At 44.8% G+C, this 16,463-nt stretch overlaps 1 protein-coding gene across 1 annotated transcript in view; it reads left to right on the top strand.

The window, feature by feature from the left end:
* LOC138453026 (tyrosine-protein kinase-like) overlaps nt 1–16,463 on the top strand; it is a 370,904-nt gene that overhangs the window by 318,890 nt on the left and 35,551 nt on the right. Inside the window, exon 7 of the mRNA XM_069605443.1 lies at nt 13,617–13,770. Within this exon, the coding sequence (XP_069461544.1) occupies nt 13,617–13,770 (154 nt within the window). The remainder of the gene's footprint in view (nt 1–13,616; nt 13,771–16,463) is intronic.

Below are 16,463 nucleotides of genomic sequence, written 5' to 3'. Positions count from 1 at the left end.
GGCTTCACGGGAGGCTCGGACACCGCGTTCGGAGAGTAATACCTGCCTGTGCGGTACTTGCCATTAGACAACATTTCCCCAGTGACAGTGGACAATACCGCGGATTTTCCCTCGATGTGCTGCAACCTCAACTTTACAATGTGTAATGTTTATTATTTATGTTTAATTAAAATCTAAAATAAAGCCCAACATATATTTTAACAATGGTTGTTTTGATTTTTTAAATGAATCTAGTGTATATTCTCCTGGGAGGGTGAGGTATTTATAAACTCACCCCCCTGCCTTCCATGTAGTAGATCCTGCAGCCATCCTCTTACATTCAGTTAGATGGCCTCTCCTTGGTGAGGCCCTGCGGCAAACGGGTCTTGTCTGCACGACCACCGCCCCGATCCACCCCCCGCCCTATCAAAGGCAGTTCGCACCGGGGTACTTGAGCTGCTGGCAAGTGGAGCTGTCAGGGAGCGATAAAGGCCAAGAGGTGCCAAAGACCATGTACACTTCAAAGTGGTCTATAGAGCATGGGTTTGTTGTTCCCATGTCTACCTCCAGACCCCGTGTCTCCTGCCAAGCATCCCCCTCACGCTGGACGGCCCCCTGCAATCCACATAAGTGTGTCTCCATTCACGAGTCTTCCTGTGTCTTGTCTGCACGACCACCGCCCCGATCCACCCCCCGCCCTATCAAAGGCAGTTCGCACCGGGGTACTTGAGCTGCTGGCAAGTGGAGCTGTCAGGGAGCGATAAAGGCCAAGAGGTGCCAAAGACCATGTACACTTCAAAGTGGTCTATAGAGCATGGGTTTGTTGTTCCCATGTCTACCTCCAGACCCCGTGTCTCCTGCCAAGCATCCCCCTCACGCTGGACGGCCCCCTGCAATCCACATAAGTGTGTCTCCATTCACGAGTCTTCCTGTGTCTTGTCTGCACGACCACCGCCCCGATCCACCCCCCGCCCTATCAAAGGCAGTTCGCACCGGGGTACTTGAGCTGCTGGCAAGTGGAGCTGTCAGGGAGCGATAAAGGCCAAGAGGTGCCAAAGACCATGTACACTTCAAAGTGGTCTATAGAGCATGGGTTTGTTGTTCCCATGTCTACCTCCAGACCCCGTGTCTCCTGCCAAGCATCCCCCTCACGCTGGACGGCCCCCTGCAATCCACATAATGCCACGACATATACACGTCATTCATTCACAAACACACCCCTGGTTCGAATTCTTTATAACCCACCTCATATTTCTAATGAGAACTTCTTTGCGCTTTGCTAGTCAACCCGTGAAGGTGCTGGTTATCTGCTCTTCGTCTCTGTGAACTTCCGTGACCACTTTGAGCAAACTCGTCAGTTTGCAACCTGTGAACTGCTCCCTGTTCTACGACAAGAAACTACTCTGATCCCTGCATCTAACTGTTTGTTCGTCAAGGTAAGTCCATGTACCATAATCATTTTGCGTCCAATTTTTTAATTTATATCTATTTGCTAGTAGTCATCAAATTGCATCCATGTTTTCTTTTCGTTCACGACAGTACATGCAAGGAACTAGTCACATGTTCTGAGTTTAGTCAAATTACTTTTTCTATTTTTTGAAAGTTATTGAAATACTTATCCGCATGTGAATAACGTGTATAGTTCCAAGAACCAAAACGGACCTTGCATTGAACCTTTTATGTGTCATTTACTGTTTTAACACATTGGTATTCATAGAGAATTGTTGATCTTTACTTTTCAGAACTTTCCATAATGCCTGCCTGTTCCATTGGCGGTTGCCCTTCGAAGACCCATAACAAATCTGAAGGTACTATAATGCATGTTTTCCCTAAGACAATAGATCAGATAAGAGGATGGGTCCGATATTGCGGATATCCAGCCTCTGAGCTAGAAAGTAGAGTCCTAGAAGTCTTTGCGGACAAGAGGGGTGATCGATACCGCATCTGCAGCAGGCACTTTAGCCCAGACATGTACTCCACATCATTGCTAATAAAGAAGAAAACACCGCGAGCGAGGCGAAAATTGCTCTCAACCGCTATTCCCACTCTATTCGTCCACATGCCTCCACTGGTGAGTCAAGTTTACGGATCTAGTTCTCGGCCTTGCGGTAGTGTGTAGCAGTAGCTAACAATAATTTCCCCATTTATGTATCCACTCAATATGAAGGCGGAAGATTCTCCATCCGTGTCGTTATTGCAGTCATCAGCCACTTCAAGCGCCTATCGGGTAATCTTACTTAGCTATTCTGACACTGACTTGTTTTAGGCATGTAAATCAATAGTTTTAATTGATCGTGTAATTATTTTACCTAATGGTACACCCTTGTACTCGTCCTCTAGTCTTTGTTTTCAGTTATAATTATTGTTATCCAAAATAATGCAAGTACTGTCTTTCAGGGAGATGCTGAGGAGTCCAACGCATTGACGACAACCGTAGATGTCACTCAGATGCTCGAGGTACGTTTCTTTCGTTTTTAGCCATTGATATGTCCTTCTGTCGTCGCCCTCCTATTTGTCTTCTTTTTTCAATATTGTGTTCATTACTAATGAAAGTCCTATGTTTCAGGGAGTCGATGGAGCATTAGTCCAAGTAGAAGGGGGAGCATGCAGTTACGGGTCGGCGCAACAGCTTGCAGAAGTGTGCACCGCAGTTACATCGTCCCTTGATGTTCTTATGCATTTCGAGGTATGGATACTGACAGTTCGATCAAGCGAAATCATATGACGTGATTACATCCGCTATACTTCCTTCTTTATTAACGCAAGTACTATGTTTCAGGGAGATGACGGAGCTTCTTCTACAAGAACATCACCCCTAGTAGTTGATGCAGATCTCTGGGTGGTGACACTTCCAACGATCGAGCAAATCGAATCATATTTACATATCCATTATTTATTTTAGACAACTGATCATTTGTGCAGGTCTATTTAGATGAGCCGTTGACGCCTGCTCAAAGTTTATGTTCTTTTTAACAAAATAGAAAAGCATACTAATGCAATTACTGTGTTTCAGGGAGTTGCTGAAGCGTCATCTTCAATAATATCATCAATGGAAGTCTATGCGGAGCCCGAGGTATGGATCTTGACAGTTCAATCTAACTAGATCAACAATGCGTGAACTATTGTCGTTTGAATGTTCTACACAATGCGTTCATTCGTGTTTTGCTATTGAGATGTACGTATGGGTATTGGTCCCCAAGTACATTTTGTGTTTTCAATATTATTATACATACTAATGAAAGTTCTATGTTTCAGGGAGTCGATGGAGCCTCAGTGAGTGATGGATGTGCTTATCATGAAAATATAGTCGTTGCAGCGCGAGAGGAAGTGGAGACATGCACACACGAGTCGGAGCAACAGCGTCCAGATGTTGAAGTTCGAGGCAAGAAAGTTTCAAAGAAAAGAAAGCAAAAGAAGGTTAGTGTCCTGTTCACTATATTATGTTGTCTTTCACTGTCAATAGTTCAATACTGTAAGTTGTGTTTAAACTGAACATCCCTTTTCTAATCTGTCCTCTAGTTGCGAGTGGGTGTAAGAACTAAATCTACACAGACAGTGAAGCGAACGAGAGATGTTGCTTGTCAAACCTTTTGGCAGGGACTTGAGACTGGAGATGCATCGTGCCAATGGGAAGAATATGAAGTGATTGACAACGGAGCTATACCACCACCAGCCATTGATAGTGAATGTCCTCCTGGTAGTTTGGATGCAGTCGGAGATCAATTCACAGAATCCACACCCGCAAAAAATAAGAGCGCGCGAAAGTTGAAGACATTGTTTTTTTCTCCCATCTCCGGACAAGGAACAGATGTTGCAATGGAAGAGAATGACGTGGACGACAATGAAACACCATCAATATCACTCAGCATAGCGGAAGACGATATCAGAGATTGTACCTTTCATGCGAGTGACATGTCCTCAACGTTACAGGCCGAACCAGCTGGGATGCAGAGTGAAAGTATAAGGAAAGAGGCCAAATTCATTGTATTCGATAGCTGTTTGATGGATATTATTATGATGATGAAATGTGGGCATTCGGTTGGTGGGGAAGTATGTGGGGAGCCATTGATTAATGTGACTCGTGCAATTCGAGGCACTAACCTTAAAATACATGCCACCTGTACACAATATCATCCGTTCGCATGGTCTGCACAACCCATGCTGGGGCAACTGCCAGCAGGCAATCTACTTTGTGCAGCGGCCGCACTTTTTAGTGGTTCAAGTTTTAAAAAGTTACAGTATTTCTTTCAGTTTGTGGGAATCCATTTCATTGCGAAAAGTCAGTTCTACAAATACCAAACCGATTATCTATTTCCAGCCATCAGCGAAGCTTGGAGAATGGAAAAAATGTCAATGGAAAGTACATTCGCGGGCAAACGCTTCAGGCTAGCCGGTGATGGACAGTGCGACAGCCCAGGATTTTCAGCCAAGTACTGCACCTACCACTTTCAGGACATGGAAAGTAAGAAAATTGTGAGTTCGGTGGTCGTGCAGGTGTCACAAAGTACATCCTCAGTGGCCATGGAGAAAGTTGGCTTTGTAGCATCATTGCAAGAACTACAATCGCGGGGAATGGTGATCGACCTGATAGCCACGGACAGACACGTTTCAATTGCCAAGACAATGAGAGAACAGTACAAAAATATAAATCACCAATTTGACGTTTGGCATCTTGCAAAATCAATCAATAAAAAATTGTCTGCTGCAGGTAAAAAAAAAGAATTGCAAGGTATTTCACAGTGGTCCAAGTCAATCAGCAACCATCTTTGGTGGAGCTCAAAAACATGTGAAGGGTCGTTGGAAATTCTACTGGAAAAATGGCGGTCAGTAATGTTGCACTGTAGCAACGTACATCGATGGTCGACAAATGAGCATTTCCACAAATGTGAACATGGCCATTTGTCCACAGAGGAGGCACGGAAGAAGAAGTGGTTGATTCCTTCATCACCCACTCACAAAGCCATTGAAAAGATTGTATTTGATAAAACTATAACAAAAGCTTTGAGGGGACTCACGGAATTCTGCCACACAGGAGATTTGGAGGTGTTCCACAATATGTGCCTCAAGTACAGGCCCAAAAGATTGCATTTTGGCATGGAAGGCATGATAAATCGGACTCTTTTAGCGGTCTTGGCACATAACCATAATGTTGGCCGTCAACAAAGTAGGACGACCGGAACTTTAGGGACGCTTCGCTACAATAAGGCCTTCACTAAAAGAAGTAAACAATGGGTGATCAAACCAGTGTTTGAGGATATGCAATATGAGTTTATTGAGAGACTTATCGTAGATGTCCTCGATAGGCACATACATGGAGTGGTGAACGAACCTATGCAGGGGACAACTGCATTGCCACCCAACATTGCCTCTGTTCCATGTCCACCTAAAGCAGAGCTCATTGAGAAATACACATCACGGTTTAAATGATTGTAATTTGATTGTCTGTTCTCTCGAGTCTCCTCATGTTGCAGGCCCATTGCAATTAAACCAAACAGTAATATAAATCATTTTTACAAAAATTATAGAATGTTTCCGTATTGCAAAAACATGGCCGACCCATAGGGACAATAAAAAAAAAGGCACGCAGACAAGATGTCCCTAAAACTAACTGCAGCTAACTAGAAATGTGTGCTCGCTCAAAGTGAAGGTCAGCTGCTTTGATGTTTTGCTCGGGTGGCGGAACGGCCCACGACCCAATATAAGGTTCTATTGTGATTTGACCTTGACAGGCCGGGACCATCCTGAAAGACTAAGAAAAGATAATGAATAAAATTTCAGAAACGAAACGATGAGCCACGTTCATTAGAAGAAGTAACGTCGGCAAAGAAGGAGTGGTGTTTCGGGTCTGCCCTACACAGAGACACAATGGAAAATGCAAATATAATGTAAGTAACTTTTGATGAGTTTATACCGCAATTTCATTACTATACAGTGGCTTTAAAGACGGGTTCAGTTGTACTTGTTCGTTCTATGTGGCATATTGTTTTCTACCGCGCACTATCTTGAGGAGAAACATCTGCTTTTACTGAAGCACCTCAAAACCTTCCTCTTTGCTTCTGCTTTCTCTCTCCCTCTCCCCTGCTACAACTGGTCCACTGTCTGCGACCTCAGTCCTGGGCCCTTCCACTCTCCACCTGCACTCCCCCCCCCCCTCCATGCCTCGCCACGCCTTTAAACACTTGTGTACACCCAGTAGCGCTGTCCTCGCTATGAAATGAATAATTTTAATAAGGATCTGATGGTGAGACTAATTTCATTTTTTATGTTTTTAGGTACATCATTCACTACTGTCTGTGTCACGAGTACCAGACACCGGCGGACGGCTTCTACAGCCGCCAGTTGCTTCTCCGCGTGAACAACGTTACCACCCTGACCATTTTATGGGACGATCGCCAAGTACAAGTATGCCCTTACGCGGTACTAACGGTTAGATGCAACATACCTACCATTGTGGTGGCCTAGCGCCTCGTTGTTGGAACAGCCATGCGATTATCAGTGCGACAGAAGAGCTTATTTTTATCGTAAACCAACACCCTGTGTACTGCACACGAACATCGCTTCCCTCAAGACGAACTAATTTGGATCGAGAGCAAAGAAAAATGCAAATCGCTGAATATTCTCTAAACATTTGATGTCCAATAAACGTACTTTGCCAAATGTACAATCTTGCCGTTTGCTTTTAAACCACGGTTTCACATTCCGAATTGTGGTGCTGTATTGTGAGATGCTCTAAGACCCTGTGTACAGCAAAGGACCATCGCGTTCCTCAATACGAACTTTTTGGAACATGAGCAAATAAAAATGCAAATCGCTGAATATTCTCTAAACATTTGATGTCAAATAAATGTACTTTACCACATTTACAATCTTGCGGTTTGATTTCAAAGTACAGTTTCATATTCCGAATTGTGGTGCGCTGTATTGTGAGCTGATCTGTGTTGATTTCCGGGGTCTGTGTGGAGTCGCGTAGAAGACGCCTGGGCGCGTTTGCCTACGCAGCACAGTCACGTCACGGATAGAGGCGGGGAATATGAATGTTTTGATAAAGTCTGTTTCAGGGGCGGGGGATTTGATTTAGTGCCGCAAAGGCAGGTGAGCCAGGTCGATGCGGCGGAATGATAGGATTATCACAAAATGGAGGCTGATTTCGAGTGCGATAAGGGGCGAAAAGTCGGGTAAGGTCCATAGGAAAGTTTCCTACGATCTACCGATTTATGCTTACAAACACATGGCCGACCCGTAGGGACAATAAAAAAAAAGTCCCGGAACTCTCCTTTAAATTACATGAGAGAGTGGGAAAAAAGGGTCTCACTCCAGGTTAAAAAAATCAAGTCCTCAAAATCCAACAAAGTTGCTGGGGGTCTCTAAGGTGGAGGGAATTAACACATTTCTCAGTATTCTCCCTAACAGGTACAAGCCACGCATGTTTGTAAAAATGAGGAATCCCTTCGTACATGCAAAACCAATTCCCACCCAATTTGCGAAATTACTGTTATTTGTAATTATTTTAAAAATCATTGCCACCAAAAAACAAAATGTCTTTACAACCCTTCCTGGACCATAGATTTATTTTGAAGCCTAATAGTTTAAAAGTGTAAGCCCAAAACAATATTTAAGCAATATGACCCAAGCGGCGGGGGCATTACCGACTCAGGTAATGCCCCCGGGCCCATAGTAACAGCTTAACGGACTTAACGAAGGCCCCGGGGCATTACCTGAGTCAGTAATGCCCCTGCCGCAAGGTTCATATTGCTATTAGTACCCCGGCCCGCAATATCTGCATGACAAGGGCACTGAAAGCATTTTTATATATAAAATAAATAAATGACCAAGAAAATGGCCACCGGGAAAGGGAAAACGGAGTCCTTTCCATTTCGGCCATCGGAAGCTGACACGTTCTGTTCCCAGCATGTCTGCTCCCGAAACAAAAGGAGCAGAATGTAAGTGGGGTTGGAGGTTGGGAGGGCGGTATGGGAAAAAAAGTAAAAAAAACTAAAACGTACCTGCTTCCCCGGTGAGGGACGATGGAAGCCTCCAGCCGTGTGGAGGCGCGGAGCGGTGATGGCCCCGGCTGGAGGCTGCCATCGTCCCCCGCTGGGGACGAAGGATCTAGAAGGTAAGTGGGGGTGGGGAGGGCAGGGAGGAGACAGGAAAGGGAATTTTTAAAAAAAGCCTTACCTGAGTCCCCAGCGGGGGGCGAAGGCAGCCCCTCAGCCACGGGGAGGCTCGGAGCGGGGATGGCCCCGCTTCCAGCCTCCTCAATTGCTGAGGGGCTGCCACACCCCCGCCGAGGACAAGGAGGCTGGCATCCCGGATGAGAATCAAAGGATTCTTGACCGTGTAATGACCCGGCGAGAGCCAATCAGATGCATGTTGCATTCTGCTTGACTCTCACCGGGTATTAATAAATAATAATATACCTCTGAGGCAAATGGCATATTCTAGGTGAAACCTCCCAGATTTTCTTTTAATTTTTGAAGCTCCGGCTGATAGGAATTCTGCGGGAAAGTGAAGCCTGCCTAAGCAGCCGTCATTAGGCTCTTTGCCTAACAAATTGTGTCTGGACAGGTGGACCTGCTGACTTGATAACAGACATTCGTATAGCAGACACAGATATAAACTTTCTGCTATGTACAGTCTAAGGATAAAACAAGAAGCTTTTCGACAAAAAGGCCATCTTTAAGAAAAAAAGTTTCATGCAGAACGAGAAATGCGCCCATAAAACACTGGGTGGCGCCTACCTTGTGTTTTCCATTAAAAGCCATTGGCATTAGGAAACTCAGTTAATATTGAACAGTTGCCAAATGACGCCTGTGACTTGATCAGCAAAAGAGCTGTGAGCCAGAGGTAGTAGAATATTTATCAAGATGACCAAAAACTGTGCCTTTCTAATTGAAGGCCAATGTTAAAACTACATTGTCATTTTTGAATATTCTTTAAGTCTGGTGGCATAGCAGTACCACCTCACACTTTAGAGCACCAGTGCAGATAAAACAGCATATCCTCAAAGGAACCTGCTGGGGTAGGAACAGAATGCAAGGTATGGCTAATCCCATATTTATCATTAAAAGCACTAAACTGTGGTTGTCTCTAATTGGAGCTGTATCCTTGGAGTTGAATTATTGCCTATTTATTTTATGTACACATTTATATTTCACCGAAGCCTGCAGGCACCAGGGCGCACACATTTACACAAGAGAACAGGAAACAATAGGCGGGACTGCAAGATGCTTTCGCCTTATTCATGGCAGGGCCGAGGTAGCTATTTAATCATGGCTGTCTTCGGGGCCTTCCGGAAAGCAAGATAGTTACCCTCTAATCTGAAGGAGTTGGGTAGACCATTCCATGCTTGGGCTGCCATTACCGGAAATGATCTTCTTAGCCCGTTAGTGCGATTAAACGCAGGGCAAACAATCGGGCCCTTAGATTCCGATCTCAATGAGCGCCCCTGGGTGTATGGGAGCATCACATCCTTCAAATAGGCTGGGGAGTGCCCAGGGATACTTCGGTGGACCGAAGTCATAACTTTGAACATGTTCCATTCATGAATTGTCAGCCAGTGTCGAGCTCTTCTGTCTGACGTTATATGCTCCCTTCTAGATCTCTTCCTAATAATTCTCTCTGTGCTCTTCTGGATGACTTGGCACCTTGCTATGCAGCCCTTCTTTGCTCCAAGCATTAAAACATTTCCATAATCCAGCCTGGGTAGGATAATGGCCCGAGCCATAGTGGCGCTGTTTTGATCATTCACAAACGGTCTGATGTGACTGAGCAGGCGCAAGTAGTATTGGCAATTTTTGTTTAAGTTGCTGACATGAGACTCTGCATGCAACGACGCTTCCAAGGTAATGCCTAAGGTCTTCACCTTCTCTTGGACCTTGACAGTGGAGTCTCTGATCTGAAAGGTTTTATATTCATGACCTAATTTGGCTCTTGCTTGTAGTGAGCCAAAGATCAGCAACTCAATGTTATTCCCATTCAGACACATCCAATTGGTTGTCATCCAGGCCTCTATGGAATTATACACTGTTTCCAGGTTACGGGCATCTGTCTTATAGTTACCACTCAATTCCATCACCAGCGTAGTTCGTGAATAACACTCCAGTTTCCTCAAGGACTGAGCAAAGTAACCTAAGATAAAGATTGAAGAGTAATGGAGACAAGCTTGCCCCCCGTGGGACTCCACAATCAATAGCTGCCAATGCAGAAAAGGCATTACCCCAGTGAATTTTAGATCTTCGATTGGCAAGGAAGGATAACACCCATCTGACTGCCTTTGAACAAAGTCCCCCCACATGCTCTAAGGACCAGAGGAGTTGTTTGTGGTCCAACAGGTCAAAGGCCGTGGACAGGTCCATTAACACCAGCATGTCTGGCCTGTCCTTGTCCATGATGCTGAGCATATGAGTCTGGAGGGTCAAGCATAGCTATGTGCTATGGGCCGGCCTAAAGCCGGATTGTTGCCTATGCAAGATGTTCTTAAGTTCCACGTATGCTTGCAACTGCAGTGTAGCGGTTTTATCTAAGATCTTTAACAAGAAGTTCCAGTGGGTGATTGGTCGCAGATTACTGGGATCTCTGTGGTCCAGGTCTGGCTTTTTGGCTAGCAGACTGACTGTCACGATTTTAATAGATTCTGAGTTGTGGCCGTCACAAAAGGATACATTTACCAGACATCTAAGGAAAGGTATACAAATGTCTCTGTATTCAAGGATAATCCTGGGGGGAAGGCTATTTTCTGCGCAGGACGTGGGTCTCATAGTGGCTAAGATAGATCTCATGTCCTGTGCTGTAATAATTGAAAATGCAAAACTCTCTCTCCTGCTCTCGTTGGTTAATCTGGTGATTTTCCCTGGGGTGCAACAGGACACGTGTGGTCCTAATTGATTCTCTTGCCTTCTGGATCTTGGCATTGAAAGCCTCCTGTATTTTTTGGCAGTCATCCTGAGAGGGTTGGAATGGGGGGGGGGGGGGGGTAGTGCCTTCGGTTTTTCTAAAGATTTCAGGAATTCAAATAGCTTGCACATAGAGTTTGATGTTCTGGCTATTTGCTCATTGTAAAAGTTTTTTTAGGTTCTGTGATGTTTTGTTTATACCGTAGTTCTGCTTCCTTCCACTTATTCTTGTTTTCGGTAGTAGATTGTTTTACCCATGTTAGTCCTAACTTTCTTTTTTCTCTTTTTAATTTAGTCAGTCGTGGTGTGAACAATATCTGGTGGTTTGTGTTTACACTGACACATTTCCACCTTACAGGGGCTACCTGCTCAACCAATCCTTGGACTGATGTAGTATATACAGAGACCAGGCTTTCACAGGAATCGGCATCTGTTGTTTGTGTCATCATCTCACTCACGCACTGAGCTAACTCTTGAATGGAAATCTTGCTAACTTTCGGTTCAGGATCCTTTTGTGTTCATTGCTGGTTTTAGGCATTGTGCCCTGGTGGTGTTATTGAGAAATCCACCCTGTAATGGTCTGACCAAATAACATGGTATGGTCCCATCAATTCTAACTTCCAGGTTGCATGATACCATCCATTCCAGCTGATTACCATTAGCTGTCGTAGGGTCACTGTTGCATACCTTGAAGTTTATGTCATTGACTGATTTTTCTAGCACCCGGGTCTCCTTATCGGCGGGGTTACCCCTCCAGTGATTTAGGTCTCCCACAAATAGAGTGGCCGTGTTCGTCTCATTGAGACTCTGGAGCAGCTGGATTATTTCTTTGTTCAAGTGTACTATAGGTGGTGGTGGTCTATATATCACTAAGAGATTTATACAGCTGTTTTTTGTAGGTGTGAACTTGAAATGGAGAATTTCACACCCCTGACAGAAGCAGGGGGTTGTCAACAAATTATACAACCTACCACTTGGAATGATTCATCCTACACCCCCCCTCCAGTAGAACTGAAAAAAGATGACTTGCGTACTAAATGGGAAAGTCTTTGAACTGCCCCATGATATTTTCAGAGTTCATCTCAATATGAAGAGGGAACTTCCAAAGGCTGGACTGCACCCCAAAGCAGACTCTTGGAGCTTGGTCAGGAGGGGCTGAATAGACAAGAGTTTTGTAATTAAAGTCAGATCCCTTTGCTCCTGGGGGGTCAGGAAAGAGGTGGGGCTACGGTAGAATTGATCTCCGGGGCATTGCTTCCACCATTGAAATTCCCATCATTTCCTGCACCTGCCACCCAGTGTGGCTCCACCAGGAGCAAGGCACGTGGGGGCACCAGGCCACGAGGCAGATGCCCCCATTGGATCCTAGAGGAGGGTTTGGATGCTGCCGATGTCCGACAAATACATGGCTGGACTTCTCTGGACAATAAATAACAGGCTCCCATGTAATTAAAACAATTTCATCTCCTTTCCACAATAGTGCTAAACCATAACAACCCTGTGCATGCCTGTGGCTGACCATCTAATACTGTCACAGGTGCTTGTTGCCCTTCCCTGGCCTTCAACCTTGCTAAACTTGTTTGCCCAGTCACACAGAGTTCATCTTGCCAACCCATGTCGAAGGGCCCATGCAAACTATGAGAAGAGCTTGTGGTAGCCATTCTTATGTACCCCAACTGTCCCAAACATATGTCACTCAAAACCCTCATGTGTGTATGTCTGTTCATGTATGTTTAAGACTATTGTGTCCTCTTTACAGTGGTTTCTTCATTACAAATCTCCTTTCTCGCATGCACATATGAAGCTCCTTGCTGCTTAACGTCTAGGCGCTATGTGGTATGCCATACCTATATTGCTTTTATATTTCATCAGCCCTTTTGACATTTATCTTGCTGCGCGCAAGTGAATCTAAATGTATCAAGTTAAACACAAAGTAACGCTAAAAGTAATCCTTATCCCATTCCCATTAACTACAATAGATACTTGTCAAATTGCACATCGCACCACATCTTGTATCCAGGCTTGCAACATTATGTGTTACTACTGACTTCTGCAATTGTATTCGCTCTCGCCTCTTGCTTCTCCACTCTTTTTGACTGCTTACTCTCTGTTCTCTCCCTTGCTCCCTTTCTGTATCTCCTCTCCTCCTCCCCTTACTCTCTTCTATGTACTTACTCTATCAGAATTGTCCCTGGACCTAGTATGATAGCAACCTCATCTGTCTATTCCCTCTCCCCTTACTTATTCCCACCCTTCCTTCCAGCACTATCTGAAATGTTGTCAGGCCTTAGTACCGCGCACCGTCACCACCGGAAGTGGTGTACAGGCGCTCTGGCGGATCTGAAAAAAAAGGGGTCGGGGTTACTAGGGTGTAGTGGGAATAGGAGTGAGAGCTGTGATGTCCTGTTGGCAGCTTCAGTTCGGTTTGCACCGTTCGCTGAGCTTGAGTGCGGTTATCGGGTATGTGCGCGTGGCCATGTGCTGTTGATCCGGGTATTGTGGTGTTTTGTCTGTTGTTGCAGTGTGAAGTATGTGCAGGTTGCTGTGCATAGAGGTGGTTGTGTGAATTTCTGTATGGGAAGTGTATGGGGAAATTGAGGTTGGGTTCTTTTTTTGTTCTTCCTTACCTCTTGGTCTTTTCTCCATATCTATGATTATTTTTGTTTTCGGTATTGTCGTTAATGCGCCTAGTTGGCCGGTGTGTTGATGGGCCTCCTTACCACCTTTGTCCGTTGCTTTCAGATCGCGCAGGGAATGGACTACATGGAAAGGATGGGCTGCGTGCACTGTGACCTGCGATCCGATAACATCCTCCTGACGGAGATGCTGTCCTGCAAGATCGGGGATTTTGGGCTGGCCAGCTTCACAGACAACCAATCCATACAGGTCATAGCAGGTGCGTTGTCTGCCATTTATGGAGCGTGCCGGTGCTGGCCCAACTAGCCTGGTTGACCCAGCATGTTCGAACATGCCATACACATAAGGTCATCAGGCCTTTGTGCTGAGCTACTGTAGCACCTTAAACATAAAGCATTATATATTCAAAGCCATCTCTTTGCCCTGTATTTCACAATTCTTGACAGCTGCAGCTCTTCACGAGTAGGCCTTTACATTCTTGACACTAGCTGCTTTATGGAGGGGTCTCTACGCATGGTATTTTTGGTTGTAGAGTAGTAGGTTCCTGTTGATCATATAGTATGAATGATGTAATCCACTCACTTACTTCAGGCAGAAGTGGATATAGTTATTTCCAGTGCCACTAAAACCTCCAAACATCCATTCCCAGGATCTGCAGAAATTGTTCGATCTTACAATGTATGCTCAATGGTAATTATTATTATTATTTGAAAATGTATAAAGTGCAAAACTAAGGCCCAAAGGCATCTGGGCGCTATAGGACGGCGGCCCCAAGACTGATACTTCAACACTCCTACCTGTAGAAAAAAAGCTGCATTATAACTGATGGGTTTTCAACGCTCTTCTAAAAGGGCGAGACTCATCACGAGTTCCCAAGGATAGCGGCAGAGCATTCCATAAGCTAGGGGCCAGGGCTGAGAAAGAACGGCCACCCAATCATTTTCGCTGATATTTGGGGATCTTGAGAAGCAGTTGGACATGGTTAAAAGTGGCCAGTGTCTTTCAAGCTGAGGTTCTCTCCTCACCAATCAACATGCATCCCAGCAGGTGTCTTATGTTGGGGTATATATGCTTCTGGATGCACGGTGGTGCATGTCCATTGTCTAGGATTTGCAATTTCACACAGGCGGGCAGTGTAGCCCTTGTTTACGAATGCTGCTGGGTGTGTATCTGTGCATGGCACTTGTAAGCATTTGCTTGTTGCTGATACCTATGCCCATCCCTCAGTGCCTGTTCATCCTTTCTGTGTGCTGTTGGGTGCATGGTGTGCTTGGTGTTTCTGGGTTTCTGTAAGTGCCAATCACTTCTAACTGTATGCAGAACAGTAGTCATTATTCCTGTTAACTCTGGCTGCATATTTGTGCCAGTCTCATGTGCCTTTATGCTGCTGGGTGTGTTGTGATTGTTATTTCTAGTTGTGCCTCTTGTGACTGTGTGTTGGTGGGTGTGTTGTGATTGTTATTTCTAGTTGGGTATGTGTGTGAGCCTCTTGTTACTGTATGTTGGTGGGTGTGTTGTATTTGGTATTTCCAGCTGTGCATTTGTGTGAATCTCTTGTGACTGTGTGTTGGTGGGTGTGTTGTATTTGGTATTTCCAGCTGTGCATTTGTGTGAATCTCTTGTGACTGTGTGTTGGTGGGTGTGTTGTGATTGTTATTTCTAGTTGTGTATGTGTGTGAGCCTCATGTTACTGTATGTTGGTGGGTGTGTTGTATTTGGTATTTCCAGCTGTGCATTTGTGTGAATCTCTTGTGACTGTGTGTTGGTGGGTGTGTTGTGTTTGGTATTTCTAGCTGTGCATTTGTGTGAATCTCTTGTGACTGTATGTTGGTGGGTGTGTTGTGTTTGGTATTTCTAGCTGTGCATTTATTTGAATCTCTAGTGACTGTATGTTGGTGGGTGTGTTTGGTATTTCTAGCTGTGCATTTGTGTGAATCTCTTGTGACTGTATGTTGGTGGGTGTGTTGTGATTGTTATTTCTAGTTGTGCCTCTTGTGACTGTGTGTTGGTGGGTGTGTTGTGATTGTTATTTCTAGTTGTGTATGTGTGTGAGCCTCTTGTTACTGTATGTTGGTGGGTGTGTTGTATTTGGTATTTCCAGCTGTGCATTTGTGTGAATCTCTTGTGACTGTGTGTTGGTGGGTGTGTTGTATTTGGTATTTCCAGCTGTGCATTTGTGTGAATCTCTTGTGACTGTGTGTTGGTGGGTGTGTTGTGATTGTTATTTCTAGTTGTGTATGTGTGTGAGCCTCTTGTTACTGTATGTTGGTGGGTGTGTTGTATTTGGTATTTCCAGCTGTGCATTTGTGTGAATCTCTTGTGACTGTGTGTTGGTGGGTGTGTTGTGTTTGGTATTTCTAGCTGTGCATTTGTGTGAATCTCTTGTGACTGTATGTTGGTGGGTGTGTTGTGTTTGGTATTTCTAGCTGTGCATTTATTTGAATCTCTAGTGACTATATGTTGGTGGGTGTGTTTGGTATTTCTAGCTGTGCATTTGTGTGAATCTCTTGTGACTGTATGTTGGTGGGTGTGTTTGGTATTTCTAACTGTGCATTCGTGTGAATCTCTTGTGACTGTATGTTGGTGGGTGTGTTGTGTTTGGTATTTCCAGCTGTGCATTTGTGTGAATCTCTTGTGACTGTGTGTTGGTGGGTGTGTTGTGTTTCGTATTTCTAGCTGTGCATTTGTGTAAATCTCTTGTGACTGTGTGTTGGTGGGTGTGTTGTGTTTGGTATTTCTAGCTGTGCATTTGTGTGAATCTCTTGTGACTGTATGTTGGTGGGTGTGTTGTATTTGGTATTTCCAGCTGTGCATTTGTGTGAATCTCTTGTGACTGTGTGTTGGTGGGTGTGTTGTGTTTGGTATTTCTAGCTGTGCATTTGTGTGAATCTCTTGTGACTGTATGTTGGTGGGTGTGTTGTGTTTGGTATTTCTAGCTGTGCATTTATTTGA

Source organism: Ambystoma mexicanum, chromosome 4p (assembly GCF_040938575.1).
Source record: "Ambystoma mexicanum isolate Mex_15411 chromosome 4p, UKY_AmexF1_1, whole genome shotgun sequence".
Lineage (NCBI taxonomy): Eukaryota > Metazoa > Chordata > Amphibia > Caudata > Ambystomatidae > Ambystoma > Ambystoma mexicanum.
Note: the sequence above shows the minus strand (reverse complement) of the source record. Positions and strands in the feature narration are given on the sequence as shown.